Here is a 13,938-nt window from a genome sequence, read left to right as displayed (position 1 = left end):
AAATTAATTTCTAGTAGGACGACTTGCAATTGCATCAATGACAAACAACTTTTTACAAGTTAAAAAAAAGGAACACTTTGGTTCATGTTTTCTTTTTTATAAAGTGAACTTAGAAATATTGAACTATCATTTTGTTTAGAAGGTATGCTCGAGCTGTGCTTATTCCTTTCTGAAGTTAAGTCCTTTAAAGCTTGAAAATATTAGCTTATAGTAAAATATTTATCGATCCTTTTTTTGTCGCTGGTGTGAGCTTTTCAAAGAGTGATGCATTGTACCTTTGTTCCTGGTAACGGTGCATGGCTTTTTGATTGACGTAATCTTGTCATTGATGGCGTTCCAGCATTTCTTGTTTCTAAACAAAAGAGACGACGAAAATAATTATAACTGACATGTGCAAATAGCAGACTTGTTTCATTGTAACAATAATTCTTTGTTGGAAAATTTTTTGCTTTATGCACGAAGGAGAAGTGTAACGTGTAAAAGGTAATTTATACACTCTTTTAAAAGAATTACCCGATGCTAAACCCGTGGAAGTATTCACAGTTTAGGTGGTCCTTAGATTTTATGCACGTTGTACACATTCCGAACATCCCTATTTCGTGCTTCTTTGCGCATTATATAAAAAAGGTTAAATTAAGCAAAACGCATCTGTTTCATATGCCTATTTTTACAATTTGGATGTTTTTTTTCCATACAGATACCTAACGCTTACCTAATGCACAAGGAAGATGAATTATCAAGCCACATGAAGCGTTAGTTAGTACGCTGGCACGTAAAAGGCTGAGACACATAATTTAGCAAATTCTTGTTTTATTTTTCTCTTATGCTTGCTCATGTTTTTCGTTATTAAAGTTCAATCCTACTGTGATATTGCCAGTTCACTTCTTTATCTTTTTGTTATTAGTATTCTTCATTTTATTACGAAGTTTTTGTAATGTTCTTTTCTTGAATTTCTCTTTCAAACCAATCAGAATGGCTATTTCATCAGTTCTACTAACTAATGAAATCAATAGAAAATACGAGAATTCCAAAGTTTTACACTTGGCTGAGTTTTATTAAATTAGTTTAGATGGTATCAAAGCAAATTTTCAACTCTTGTCTTGAGCATTTTCTTGAATCAGTAATATTGAAAAACTAGCTAATCAATTTGAAATGTTTTTTTCAAGATATCGTGCTCTGTAAGTCGGCATTTTACACATACACATGTGCGATGACCACGCTGTTTCAGTTTTAAGAAACATATTCTTTTGTGAACATTTCTTTGTGAGTTCATCCCTATGTATTTTCTTGGTCGTTGTGTTACTAGTTTTAACCAACAGTTTTGAAAGAAACACGAGTTACTCAACTTTTTGCTTCATCAAAAAATGACTTTGCGTTTTAATACACAAAGATCCACAAAAGACGAGTGCTGTGGCTGTGAAAGTTCTAAATTTTTTTTTTAAAAAATGCGATAAAAAGTTTCTAAATAAAAGTACGTTTTATTCATACAAAAACCCGTGAAAATAAGCGCCAAACTAAATTATATAATATGGGCGCTCATTTAACTTTGATATGTTTAGATGGGGGTGTTGTGAGGCGGTAATATAAATCGTTGCGGAGCACAGTTGGAGCAATAGGCGATTAATAAATTATTTCTTTTCTGTGGATGTATGTAGTATATTCGAACGATATGGTCATTTCAATAATAAGCAATTAATTATGAAAGAATGTTAAATGAGACGTTTTTAAAAAGAAAATTAAAAGGACAACTCAACGTTAAACATATAAACTATGAGGCTGAGTAATAACACATGAAGTTTGTATAGCATATGTAGAGATATGGAAAACAATAATAAACAATAATAAAAATAAATAGCTAATAGGAAATAGGGTTGTCAAATAAAATAAATTCATTGTTTTATATGTTTTTTAAGTTAATTGAATTCAATTTACTTAAAAAATACTTTTTTAAATAAAACAAACTTTTTTACACACAGATGGGCAAATACTTTCACTCAATCAAAATTATTGACTTTCAACTTTAGTTTGTTAAAATTTTAGGTTCGACCGTTTACAATTTGAAAGAAAATGAAAAATGTTTACGCAATGTTCGTTGTGGCAGCTATTTGCTGTATGGTAATGGGATGGATTTATGTCCGTAAGTATAAACTTTGCTATAAGAGTCGTACTCTTTGGTTTGAGTCGTTTTATTTGTGAAATTCTGATTCTTATAAATAAATAAAAAAAAGAATTCTTATAAAGAAATGTGTGTGTATATTAATTCTTAACACGAAACATTTCGCCACAATGATATTATAAAAATACTGATACAAAGAGTTAAAAATTATTCCATTGAAAGAAATGGTTGTCACAATAACATAATTCACCTGTTGGCGCTCATTATTATCATTGTCATATCTCATATTTAGAAACAAGAAATGCTGGAACGCTATCAATGACAAGATTACGTCCACCGAAAATAAAAGCCATACAACGTTACCCGAAAGAAAGGTACAATGCATCACTCTTTGAACTACTTCAGTCAGCGATTAGCACTTTCACAGACAAGAAAAGGATTTATGAATATTTTACCAAAAGTGAATATTTTCAAAAGTTAAAGAACTTTACTTTAGAAGGAAATAGTAACAGCTCGAGAATGACTTCTAAACAAAAGAATAATTCTTTATTTCCAAGTTCACTTTCCAGGAGAGAAAACATAAACAAAAGTGTTGAATTTTTATTTTCACTTGTAAAAAGTTGTTTATCATTGATGCGGTTGCAAGGCGTTCTACTAGCAATCAATTTTAACTTCCCGCACTATTCCGTAATACCTTTCTTGAGGTCATACTACGCGCCTATATTTGGAAAAGTTGTATTTTGCGGAGCAACAGAAAGCAAACACTACAAAGTGATCGAAATAAAAGAAAATAAAGGTTTCCAAGGTTACTTATGCGTTGCCATGGCAATAAAATTATATCCAGGCTATGATGGTTATATCCATACTAATGATGACGTGTTGATTAATTGGTGGAATCTACTAAAACTTGATCATACTAAAATATGGACAGGTTCAATAGTAAATTTTGAAAAGGGATACGTTTTGGGTCAACCAATTCCAAAAGGTTGGCACTGGTGGCGCACAGGCAATAATGCAAAATTGTGTGAAAAAGTAATTCACGAAATTATAGATAATAAACATAGAAATATAGACACGGAACAGTACTATAGGAATATGAAAAACATTCCAAGGTGTATCCAGGGATGGTCGGACTTTTTTTACATTCCTAAACATTTTGCAGAAATGTATGCCCATATGGCAGATTTATTTGGCAAGAAAAAGGTATTTCTAGAAGTAGCTGTTTCTACCATGTTATCGTTTTTCTTGAACGAGACAAATTTTATTAATTTAAATGGAATGTATTTAAATGGATTGTATGGCTACTCAAAAACTTACCTGTCAGGTAAAGCATTTTACGAAAGGTATACTGTTGATCTGTATATTCTGCATCCATTTAAATTGGATGGAGCGATGAAGAAGGCTAATATAAATATATTTAAAAACGTTATAATGAGTTATGGTGAGAATATTGTAAAGAATATGTGCAGTATAATTTAAATTTTTTGTGTGTTATCTAGCCTAGTTTACTAAGCTTTCCTCAAGATATTGAAATGACTTTTTGTCATTCGAAATACTAGATGCTGACAAATGTTCCAGACAAAACCCTAATAGAAATAAAAAAATAAATAAAAATTAATTTCTCAGGAAAAACCCAGGTGTAAAATTGTCCAATGGTGATAAGTCAATTAACAGGCTGTTCAAGGGTGCCTTAAAGGAAGGAATGAATGCAAACAAGATTAAAGAAGAAAAAAATGCGTAACCAATGTTCGCAAGTTTGTCGCATATTTGCAAACTTAATTTTCGCATTTCTTTTACCAAGGACAGATATTCAAGAGGAATAATTGTTTTGTTGAGTTTATTTTTCGAATTTGTAACGAAAATTATATTTAATGGATTTGATTATACAGATATTGGCTAAATTTGCAAAATCTCTTAAGGTACATATTTGGTACTCTGGGCTTAATGGAAAACACCTTCTAAAAAATTTTTAAAATATATTTTTTTTGTCTTGTTAGATACAAAAATTATTAGAGAATACATTTGAAGATAGCATTTTTGTTCCAATTTAAATATCTCATTTGGGCTTGTTTCGCGGCGAGCTACAAAATTCAATACACGACAACAAAAGTCTTTACCATAGCGTAATAGCTTTACAACTACTTCACAAGTATTTAACGTATTTAACGTAACCTTATAAATGACATTTTAGGGGCTTTTAACTAGATTCTATGTACAGCATCTCAAAAAGAGTCCACTTCGCTGTAATCAAAGACGTGAACTTCAAGAAATGAGAACCTGCCACAGAAAGATTGAAGCTGCGCATGTTCATTATTATTTTGAGAGGGTGTACAACGCATGTCCCTGACTTCTCTTTATTTGGTTACTTATAAATAGCTTGAAATATACGTAATGAGTTGGTGTAGTTAGCGCTTTGAAATAGCACAAAAGGATGATCACACAATATGGAATGCTGTTCTTTGCTCAATGAGGAGACAAAAAAGTTCCACCAAAGACTAGCTAGATCGGCATAAAATAAAATGTTTTCAACGTATTACAAATGTTAGTTGGCTAACTTTTTTTTTTATAATCAATTCAGTTCTTAAATTTATCAACTTACTTAGTAACATTCTGACCATTGCGCTAACCTTTAGTGTGCTAAATTCAGTTCTGATAAACCCGAACTAAAGGGTTAAGGTCTGGTTAACATTTCAAGAGGTAAAAACAACGAGCTTAGAAGCTTGTGAGCCGAAAACGCCCTTACAATCTAATGCCTGGCCCTAGAGGTCAGAGGATTAATCTACTTGCTAATCAATAAATGTTTCTTATAGATATAGATGGGAGTATACATACATTTTTTCTTTTGTTCGTACATTTGGAGTGTTTTCAGACAACCATTTCTGAATTCCCAAATTTTGTTGCAAAACGTGGAAATTATAACTTGAGCTACATGTGACTTGTGTAGCAGCTTTTCAAGAATTATTATTTCTAATTTTATTCTGTGTCTGAGTACAGAATATACAGAATAAATTTTGCACAATTTGGTAAATATCGGAATATTTGTTGTAGATAAGCCATTATTTAATATTAAATGTGAACAATGAAAAAATCTGCCAAAAATCTGCTCGACTCCCTATTTTTTTCAACATTTTTCATACAATATAAACACATCTTTCAGGAACTAATTAACATTTTTCGTGATTTTATGGACTAGTTGTCAATGAAATCATTTTTTAGGTTTACTTCCCCTTTAAAATGTAATTTTTTTTTGGCCAAGACAGCTTTTAAGGAAGTCATTGTTTTACGCAAAAAATCGAATTAAAGCAGACAAAATAAGTTCAGTTTTAATTTACGTGCTTGTTCCGAAGTCTCAATAAAATTACAGTGGTTAACTGCGCTTCATCATGCAAATAAATAAGAGGAAAAAACAATATTACAAATTATAATAAAACAAAAATTAAACATATACGCTTGAATGTTAGTAAAGTGTTTCCATATCTTCGTCTTCTGACTTTAAATACGTTAAAAAAAAAGCCAGATTAAAACAAAAGTACATCACTGGAAACAAAATTCGACTGCAAATGTCCAACTTGGAGGGTTTGTCGTACACAGGATAAATAGAAAACCAGGTTGGTAACTTGTTCCGTTTGATCTTTCTTTTTAAATTTGTCGCTTCGCTTTTCTTAGCGTATGAGTATTTCACATATCTGCCTCGGTTATCCAGTTCTGTCAATACGATAAGCTCGCTTACCTCGTGAGCTGTATTAATAGGAGGGATCTTAAGGCGCTTTCTTGCAAAATTCGTGAGTCCAGTAAGCATTGAATCCTAAATAATTAAAATGTAAACAAAACAAGTAAAATTATAGTTTCTAATATCTTGCTCTTATTTCAGAAAATACCATGTTAGGTGGACAACTGTTTCATAAATTTATTAAGTTTAAAGTGTCTATGCTTTGTTACAAATTGATTAGTGGCGCGTGGCCTTGTGGCGCGTGGCCTTGTGGTTATGGAGTTCGCTTCGCAATCACAAGGTCCGAGGTTCCGTCCACAGCGCAGGCATGTTTAGCAAATGCCTTTATCACAGCTACGGGTCAATCTATACCATGTGAGGAAAATTGGGTAGGTAATACCGGTGTAAACTTAATGTATACATTCCGAACACAGGATCCACATTGATAACAGTGTTTCCTACACTGAAGTGGCTATATCTTGTATAAATATTCGGAATAATAATAATAATTGATTCGGACTTTGCGAAATTATATTTCGATGGTCGAATTAAAAGAAAAGAGGTTGAAGTTATACTGCGGACACAAAAATCCGGAAAAGGGAAACAGTTTAATAAGTCAAAAAGCATGAATAGAGATGTATTAATAAAAATAAAGGCAGATAAGCCATAGTGGGTTCTAACATTAATAGTTTGTGCATTTGCACTTAAAGAAGGACTCACTCCGTACTCCTTACTACTTACCATTATCGGTTGAACTTGAACATTTTTCCTTTGAATATAATTTTGTTGTTTCGAGTGTACTTCTTTCTTTTTTAACTCGTCAGTATTGAAGTTTAGCACAAGCGCAAATTCGATTATAACAAACAAGATAAAACAGAAAGAAACTATGAAATAGATATCCACTGCTTTGACGTAATGCACCTTTGGTAACCCACGATTTACAGCTCCCCAGATTGTGCAAATTGTCAACAACGTTGTCATGCCAACTCCTGAATAAAAATAAAACTATCAACAATGAGTTGACCTTTATACTAAAATTAGATATCCACTTGATTCATCTTACCAAATCTGGAAGAGATACAATTTTTGTGAATCCAAAGGGTGATCCAAGACACACAAACAATAGCGATACAGGGAAAAAAAATCTGCATAATAGGTCCTGCCAATTGCCTTTTGAATGTGAAAGAAGCTTCCAGAATACTGTATGTGCCACCTATAAATAACATAAGATTGCACCTAACCGTATATCATGATTGTCAGTTCCATACCGAAAAAAAATTATGCACAATTAGGGAACAACGTGACATGATAACAAAGAAATATTAAACTTATGAATGTAGCGCAAAAATAATCATACTGGACTCATAATATGTCTGAACAGATTCGTTTTTAGTATTTGTTAACGTGAACTGTGCCATTTCTTTAGATATGACCTCAGCACCACGATTGTACCATTGGTAAACCAAATGCTCCCTCGGATACGCGTCTGAAATCAGGAGGAAATACTGACACTACAAAGCGGTTAAGATAGAAGAAAATCCGTTTTTTTCGACACGGGGACTAAGCCCTCTATTACTACTTTATATGACAATGCGCACACATATACTCACAACTTTCCAAGGATAATCCACAAACTTGAGTATCCATTGGATATTTACGAAAGTCCATTTTGCAGCTAGCTATTAACGATACCCTAAAATTGAGGAATACTAAAAATTAAATTAATACAAAAGCACCAAAAAATGCATTTAATGCAACACCAAACGTATCAGATATTAAAGCTAAATATCTAATTCTGCAATACAGATACCGTGTTCCCCAAAAAACAGTCCCATCTGAATAAATATCCCATTTGTCATTGCTCACTGTCACTCTGTGTCTACTCGCTTTCTGTGCGTTGATAAAATGCGTGTCTGGAGTCCAGATAAAATCTGTTGGTGTTTTTTGGCCGGGAATAGGAATGATTGGTTCCGAGAGATTGTGCCGTAGTCGTTTATCACGCCATTGTTGTCGAAAGAACAGATCGACAGGATAAGTCTGGAATAATAAGTTAAACGCAAAGTAAAGTAATTACAGTAAATAGCTCTCTATTAATAACAAAAAAATTCTCACCATTTGAACTTCATTTATATTCCCAAATTTTAAAATGGACATGTCAACATTAACCACAGTTTTATCCCCTGAAAATAATAATTAACTATCGAATCTCTATCCTGGATTATTGTGGAATCAATAAATCTCTTATGTGGTAATATGTGTTAACAAACTTTGCTAACCCTATCTGGATGGACATGTGGGCTTGAAAAATATATACGGTGTTGTTCGAACTATAGCATTTTATAACTTTTATTTTCATCTAGTGGCTTTTGGATGTCAAGTAGATAAAAAATTTTTCTCTGTTATTTGCTTTGTGCGGCTTCATTACACTTAGTCGTGCATATTTCAGAATAGGCTTTTAATTTTCAACCTAATTTATTAAAAAACAAAGTTATAACGTATATAATATAAGATATGAATAAGATTTTAAAATTCTCTAGTTTACATGTTGTTGGTTATCTCAAGCAATTTTTTTTTGTTTAAGCCTTGTGATTTTTAATAAATGGATAATTTAAGCCTGAACTATTTCTTAAATGTGTTTTTTCAAAAAATTGTTTAGAAAATCGACTAATACCTAACTGTCAATAATGCCGTAGCATTTAAAACGTGGTCAAACAAATGGTTTTTATTTTTTTCAAAACATTTTTAGTTTTTGTCTGCAATTGATTGATTGGTGGCTGCAAAGAGCCCTCACGCTTGTACTGAGTAGCTCCTAAAGGGCCCGGCCGTAGGGTTCACGACTGTTATTTGTCCCTAGCAAATTTAAAAAATATAATAGTATAAAAATAACAAAGTAAGAGCATTTATTCAGTTTTCATCGCATCCTTATAGGGTCATATGCCACAACCTAAATAGTGTTGATGTTGTTTATACCTGCGATTCCAGATATATGTATGACGGACGAAAATCAGAGGACCGACAACCCTGTGAGTTTTTTCCATGGGCTAACGCCTTCTTTTATATTAATACCCACATTGTGTCTATTTGTGCGCGAGAAAGATGTCGTGCTACGGACACACGAAATAGCAAATGCGATATATTTACTCGTCAATGTTGCCATATGCAAATTCCTGTGGACTTTTTTTCAAAAGAATTATTATTCTTGTTGCACACGAGGAAAGTAAATTAACATCTAGGGCATTTACCTGAATAACTTGGTCTTATTCTTCGATTATAATTTTTAAACATTTTTAAAAATTCATTACGAACCATTTCATCACTTTCCCTGAAATAAAATTAAAAAAACGTCTTGCGATATTTTGTGATATTGACTGTTCACATACTAAATGTTTATTAAACACATTCTATGTTTCGCATGTTTGTTGAATTTCCGCGCCCGAAGGCGTAGGAAATTCTTTAAAACCGTCGTTTTTTCTTTTGGACCATTTTTTGAGAAAAAATCGACCCTGGGATTTCACGTTCCTCAGATTTTTTGTTACCTAAATGTCATTTTAGGCCAAAATTGGTTCAAAAATTAAAACTACTTTATTTTCCACAATATTTGGCACAGTTAACAAAAAAGTATACTGAACATGATGGTGACATCAAAATTTCGATTTTTGGCCACCTTAAATGTCATTTTAGGCCAAAATTGGTCCAAAAATTAGAACTACTTTAATTTCCACAATATTTGGCACAGTTAACAAAAAAGTATGCTGAACATGATGGTGACATCAAAATTTTGATTTTTGGCCACCTTAAATGTCATTTTAGGCCAGAATTGGTCCGAAAATTAAAACTACTTTATTTTTCACAAAATTTCGCACAGTTAACAAAAAAGTATGCTGAACATGATGGTGACATCAAAATTTCTATTTTTGGCCACTTTAAATGTCATTTTAGGCCAAAATTGGTCCAAAAATTAAAACTACTTTATTTTCGACAAAATTTCGCACAGATCACAAAAAAATATGCTGAACATGATGGTGACATCAAAATTTCGATTTTTGGCCACCTTAAATGTCATTTTAGGCCAAAATTGGTCCAAAAATTAGAACTACTTTAATTTCCACAATATTTGGCACAGTTAACAAAAAAGTATGCTGAACATGATGGTGACATCAAAATTTTGATTTTTGGCCACCTTAAATGTCATTTTAGGCCAGAATTGGTCCGAAAATTAAAACTACTTTATTTTTCACAAAATTTCGCACAGTTAACAAAAAAGTATGCTGAACATGATGGTGACATCAAAATTTCTATTTTTGGCCACTTTAAATGTCATTTTAGGCCAAAATTGGTCCAAAAATTAAAACTACTTTATTTTCGACAAAATTTCGCACAGATCACAAAAAAAATATGCTGAACATGATGGTGACATCAAAATTTCTATTTTTGGCCACTTTAAACGTCATTTTAGGCCAAAATTGGTCCAAAAATTAAAACTACTTTATTTTCGACAAAATTTCGCACAGATCACAAAAAAAAATATGCTGAACATGATGGTGACATCACAATTTTGATTTTTTGCCACCTGAAATGTCATTTTAGGCCAAAATTGGTCCAAAAATTTAAACTACTTTATTTTCGACAAAATTTGGCACAGTTAATAAAAAAAGTATGCTGAACATGATGGTGGCATCAAAATTTTGTTTTTTTGTCAACTAAATGCCGTTTAAGACCATAAACGTTTCAATCGGAAGACTTTCAACCATGTATGATAGGCTATAATTTTTGTTCGCAATTTTTTTTAAAGTGTGAGTTCATTATGACACGTTTCGTTTTGTTTGCGTTTGTTGTAAGATGTAATGTCACTTGTGTGTTTTATCTTCAGAGCTTCAAGCACCAAACCTCTTCGAATGTTTCGCACGATAACACAACGAATTAGCAGGTTGTCATCAAATATTTTGGTAGCGAGCGGAAATTCTTAGAGCCCCCAGGGCTTCTTGTTTGTTTTTAAAAATAAAACTTTAATTTTAGAACCTTTAAATAATACAAGAAAGGCTTCATTCATAACTTATTAAAATTAAAATTTCTTATTACTTCCCTGTATAACTTTTCCTCCTATAAAAAAGGCCAACATGTATTTTTTCTGAAAGGACTTACTTCATCGAAGCATCATCGTTAGCAACCAAAGCTGTGATTTGGACAACAATGAAGATGCTGAAAAAAATAAAATCGAAGCGTTTTATTTAAGAGGAAAAAAATCCATCTTCAATTTTAAAAACAAAATTTTACCATTTCCTGCTACTATAGATTTAGTAAAGTATCCCAGAAATTTCTCAACTATATATATAAGAATGAGTTAGGACTCTTGGGCGTAGAAATGTATTAGCAACAATGTATACCCTTTTTTAGGTGCGAACTTTTTGATTTTTGCACGATGTCAGTCGATCAGATAAAAAATATAAGCTTCTTGCAAAGCTTCTGCTTTACAAGGTTATATTTCAAAATTAAGTAAAAAGTTAAGTAAACATTGTATTCGTTTCTCAGTAAAAAAATAAAAAAGCAGCATAAATTACGCGTAGATTAACCAATGAATGTTCGATAAAAACCCAAGTATTTGATAACTGGGATATGTTCTCAACGCACCAACATCTTGCTCAAAGTGATGTTTTCTTATTGCAGAATCGTGTGATACATTTCAAATAAATTTTTTAGGCGGTTTGACAGAAAGTATTTTTTTTACTCCTTTTTTTGGGAAGAATATTAACTGTTAAACACTGATCTTTTCTTTCGTCCACATGTTTTTTCTTCTTCAATCACACGCTCTTCATGAAGTTATTATCATCTAACCAAACAATTTGCTTTTTTAAGTATTTTGATTATCGATACAGAAGAAACTGAATGTCCCTAATGTCATTATACCTTATACCTAACATTAGCAGTATGACTGTAGAAACTTATTTTAAATGACAAGTAATTTTGATTAGTATAGGTTATCGCAGCTTAGGAAGTGTATGTTGATTTAGAGAACTGCTATTTATTAGCATGTCAGTTGTCCTTGCAGTCAACGTGACACTTTGTAGCTACTTTTTTAGTTGAAAACACCCCAGAATCTTTCTCAGAGCTTAACTGGGCTCAAAAATGTACCCGTCGAATACATGAGTACGTGTAAAATGACAAGGATTCTAGGGTACATCAAAAAGTTTTTAACGTAAAATTTCATGGTCCAAAATTTATAAACAAAAATGCATACATACATGTGAATTGAGCGAATCATATTTTCAGTAACACCAATAAATGAGAATTTTATGACTTAAACTATTTTTCCTTCGTTAATTTACTTCTGATAACTTTGATGAATTTTTCTTAATTTTTTTTCTCATAAATTATGCAAAATATAAACGAATAATTATTAACAATGTATGTCACAGTTTTCCTAGTGTGCCCAGAATAATTAAAAATGTATTTAAAATATTAAAATGACGAATTTAATTGAGTCACTATTCTTAATAGCTGCGCAACACATCTTACTTTTTATTCTGTACGGCCTCGTGGAATGCCTGTTCCGCGAAGTATGAACTCGTTTATATTCAAACCATTCCGTTTAGCCGTCAAGACGCAACAAGATATAAGCTGCATTCAAATTTGCTTTCTTTTTGACGTGCGAGTTTATGTAAATTTTTTAAAAAAATAAAGTAAAAATCTGTCTACGGTTATAATTTGTTTAAGCGTAAAATAATGTTTAAATTGTTTCAAAGAAAGAACAAAGAATTGATTAAAAGTAATCGAAAAGTAAACGAAGCTTTCCGTAAGTTACAATAACCTTACATCTTTAGGTAATAAATAAAATGACGGCATGAAATAAATATAAATATGCTACAATTGTTATATGGTATTCTCATGAGGAGATGATGTACGTGAACAGAGTGAAATCTATAAGTTGAGTGAAGTCTATAAGTGATAGTTGCATTATGCTACAGCATTATGAACCTAGACTTAACTTTTTTGTTTAGAGTTTACTATATTAACGAACCATATTTTTTGGTCTATGCAATTGCGTTTTTATTGTCTCGGTGCTGTAGAGTGCCAGTGTATTGGTAACTTGTACTTTTTTCTGTGGTCCTTGGTTTTGGAAGCAATTGCCATGTGGGATAATTTCTTCAAGGAGGATTCACTTTAATGGTTGACTTAATGTGTTTATCCAAACGACCATTGCAGTCAAACAATAATTTTCGTTAGACCTTTCAGAATATGATCGATGGTGTCATCTATTGAAATACCAGTGAACAAAGATTTGACGTCGTACGTCTTTTTCTAAAGTAAAATTCTTTATGATTTAGAGAAATTTCAAATAATGGAGGCATTCGAAGTTGCAGTATTTGTTTTAACGATAATTAGTGGAAGCTTTATTGTGTTTTGCAGAGAAAACTGCTGGTTGATTAGGTTAAAGGCGCATGTTGCAATACTCCGGAAGGTCTTTGAAGTGTCTGCATAAAAAGATTTGAGGGCTTGTCAAATCCTTGTGGATTGTATTTATAATGGGTTAGTAAATTCAATTGTACCGGCAAAGTAGTTCTATTCATAACAACTATGCACAATTCTTTATCGGCATTCAGTACAACTGAGTCCTTATTTTTTCTCATTCTCATAATAAATATCGTTGGTGAAACTTTTACTCCAGGATATAGGAATTTGTGAAGGTTTTCTCTCTTTGTAATCAACAGCTGAATCTATCTGCAACGCAACTCTGTAACAATTCTAGCATATATATGTTTCAGCAATTTTATTTATTACCTGACGAAGTATGTTTATTTTAACTTACGAAAACTTCATAGAAGCTTCTATTTGATTTTTTGTTCTATCCTCTAACATCAAAAAATGACAAATTTTACACTTATAAATGTTTAAATTCATTCTCCGGGTCCCAAAAACTTTCGCGCATGCGTTGAATTTTTGTTTTAAGACCCTTTGAACGTTGCAAGTTACCCAAATCTTTAACATTTTACCCCTAAGTCAGAATTTAGGGCATGAACGTAGCGAGAAAATGTTCTGCAAATTTCGCGGCTAAATCTTTCGCAAGCAAATTTTTTTTCGCGGTGGTTTTCGTGAAAATATAAGGTTAAAGTTTCGT

The 13,938-nt window shown here is 32.1% G+C and overlaps 2 protein-coding genes across 2 annotated transcripts; one reads left to right on the top strand and one right to left on the bottom strand.

Annotated features, from left to right (window-relative positions):
- Nucleotides 1–1,402: 1,402 nt before the first annotated feature.
- On the top strand, nt 1,403–3,718 carry LOC130622055 (uncharacterized). The gene is made up of 2 exons (XM_057437449.1): nt 1,403–2,137; nt 2,409–3,718. Exons 1-2 carry the CDS (start codon nt 2,068–2,070, stop codon nt 3,593–3,595), a joined length of 1,257 nt encoding a protein of 418 aa, XP_057293432.1. The 5' UTR covers nt 1,403–2,067; the 3' UTR covers nt 3,596–3,718.
- Nucleotides 3,719–5,437: 1,719 nt separating this feature from the next.
- On the bottom strand, nt 5,438–12,202 carry LOC130622389 (glycine receptor subunit alpha-2-like). The gene is made up of 10 exons (XM_057437843.1): nt 12,065–12,202; nt 10,968–11,024; nt 9,068–9,147; nt 7,938–8,005; nt 7,636–7,862; nt 7,436–7,518; nt 7,183–7,311; nt 6,889–7,038; nt 6,567–6,814; nt 5,438–5,921 (listed from the first exon to the last, which is right to left on the bottom strand). Exons 1-10 carry the CDS (start codon nt 12,082–12,084, stop codon nt 5,574–5,576), a joined length of 1,410 nt encoding a protein of 469 aa, XP_057293826.1. The 5' UTR covers nt 12,085–12,202; the 3' UTR covers nt 5,438–5,573.
- Between the last annotated feature and the right edge of the window lie 1,736 nt (nt 12,203–13,938).

The sequence above is a fragment of the Hydractinia symbiolongicarpus genome, chromosome 12 (assembly GCF_029227915.1).
Source record: "Hydractinia symbiolongicarpus strain clone_291-10 chromosome 12, HSymV2.1, whole genome shotgun sequence".
In the NCBI taxonomy this organism is placed as follows: domain Eukaryota; kingdom Metazoa; phylum Cnidaria; class Hydrozoa; order Anthoathecata; family Hydractiniidae; genus Hydractinia; species Hydractinia symbiolongicarpus.
The sequence above is the reverse complement of the archived record's forward strand: the minus strand, read 5'-3'. Positions and strand labels throughout refer to the sequence as shown.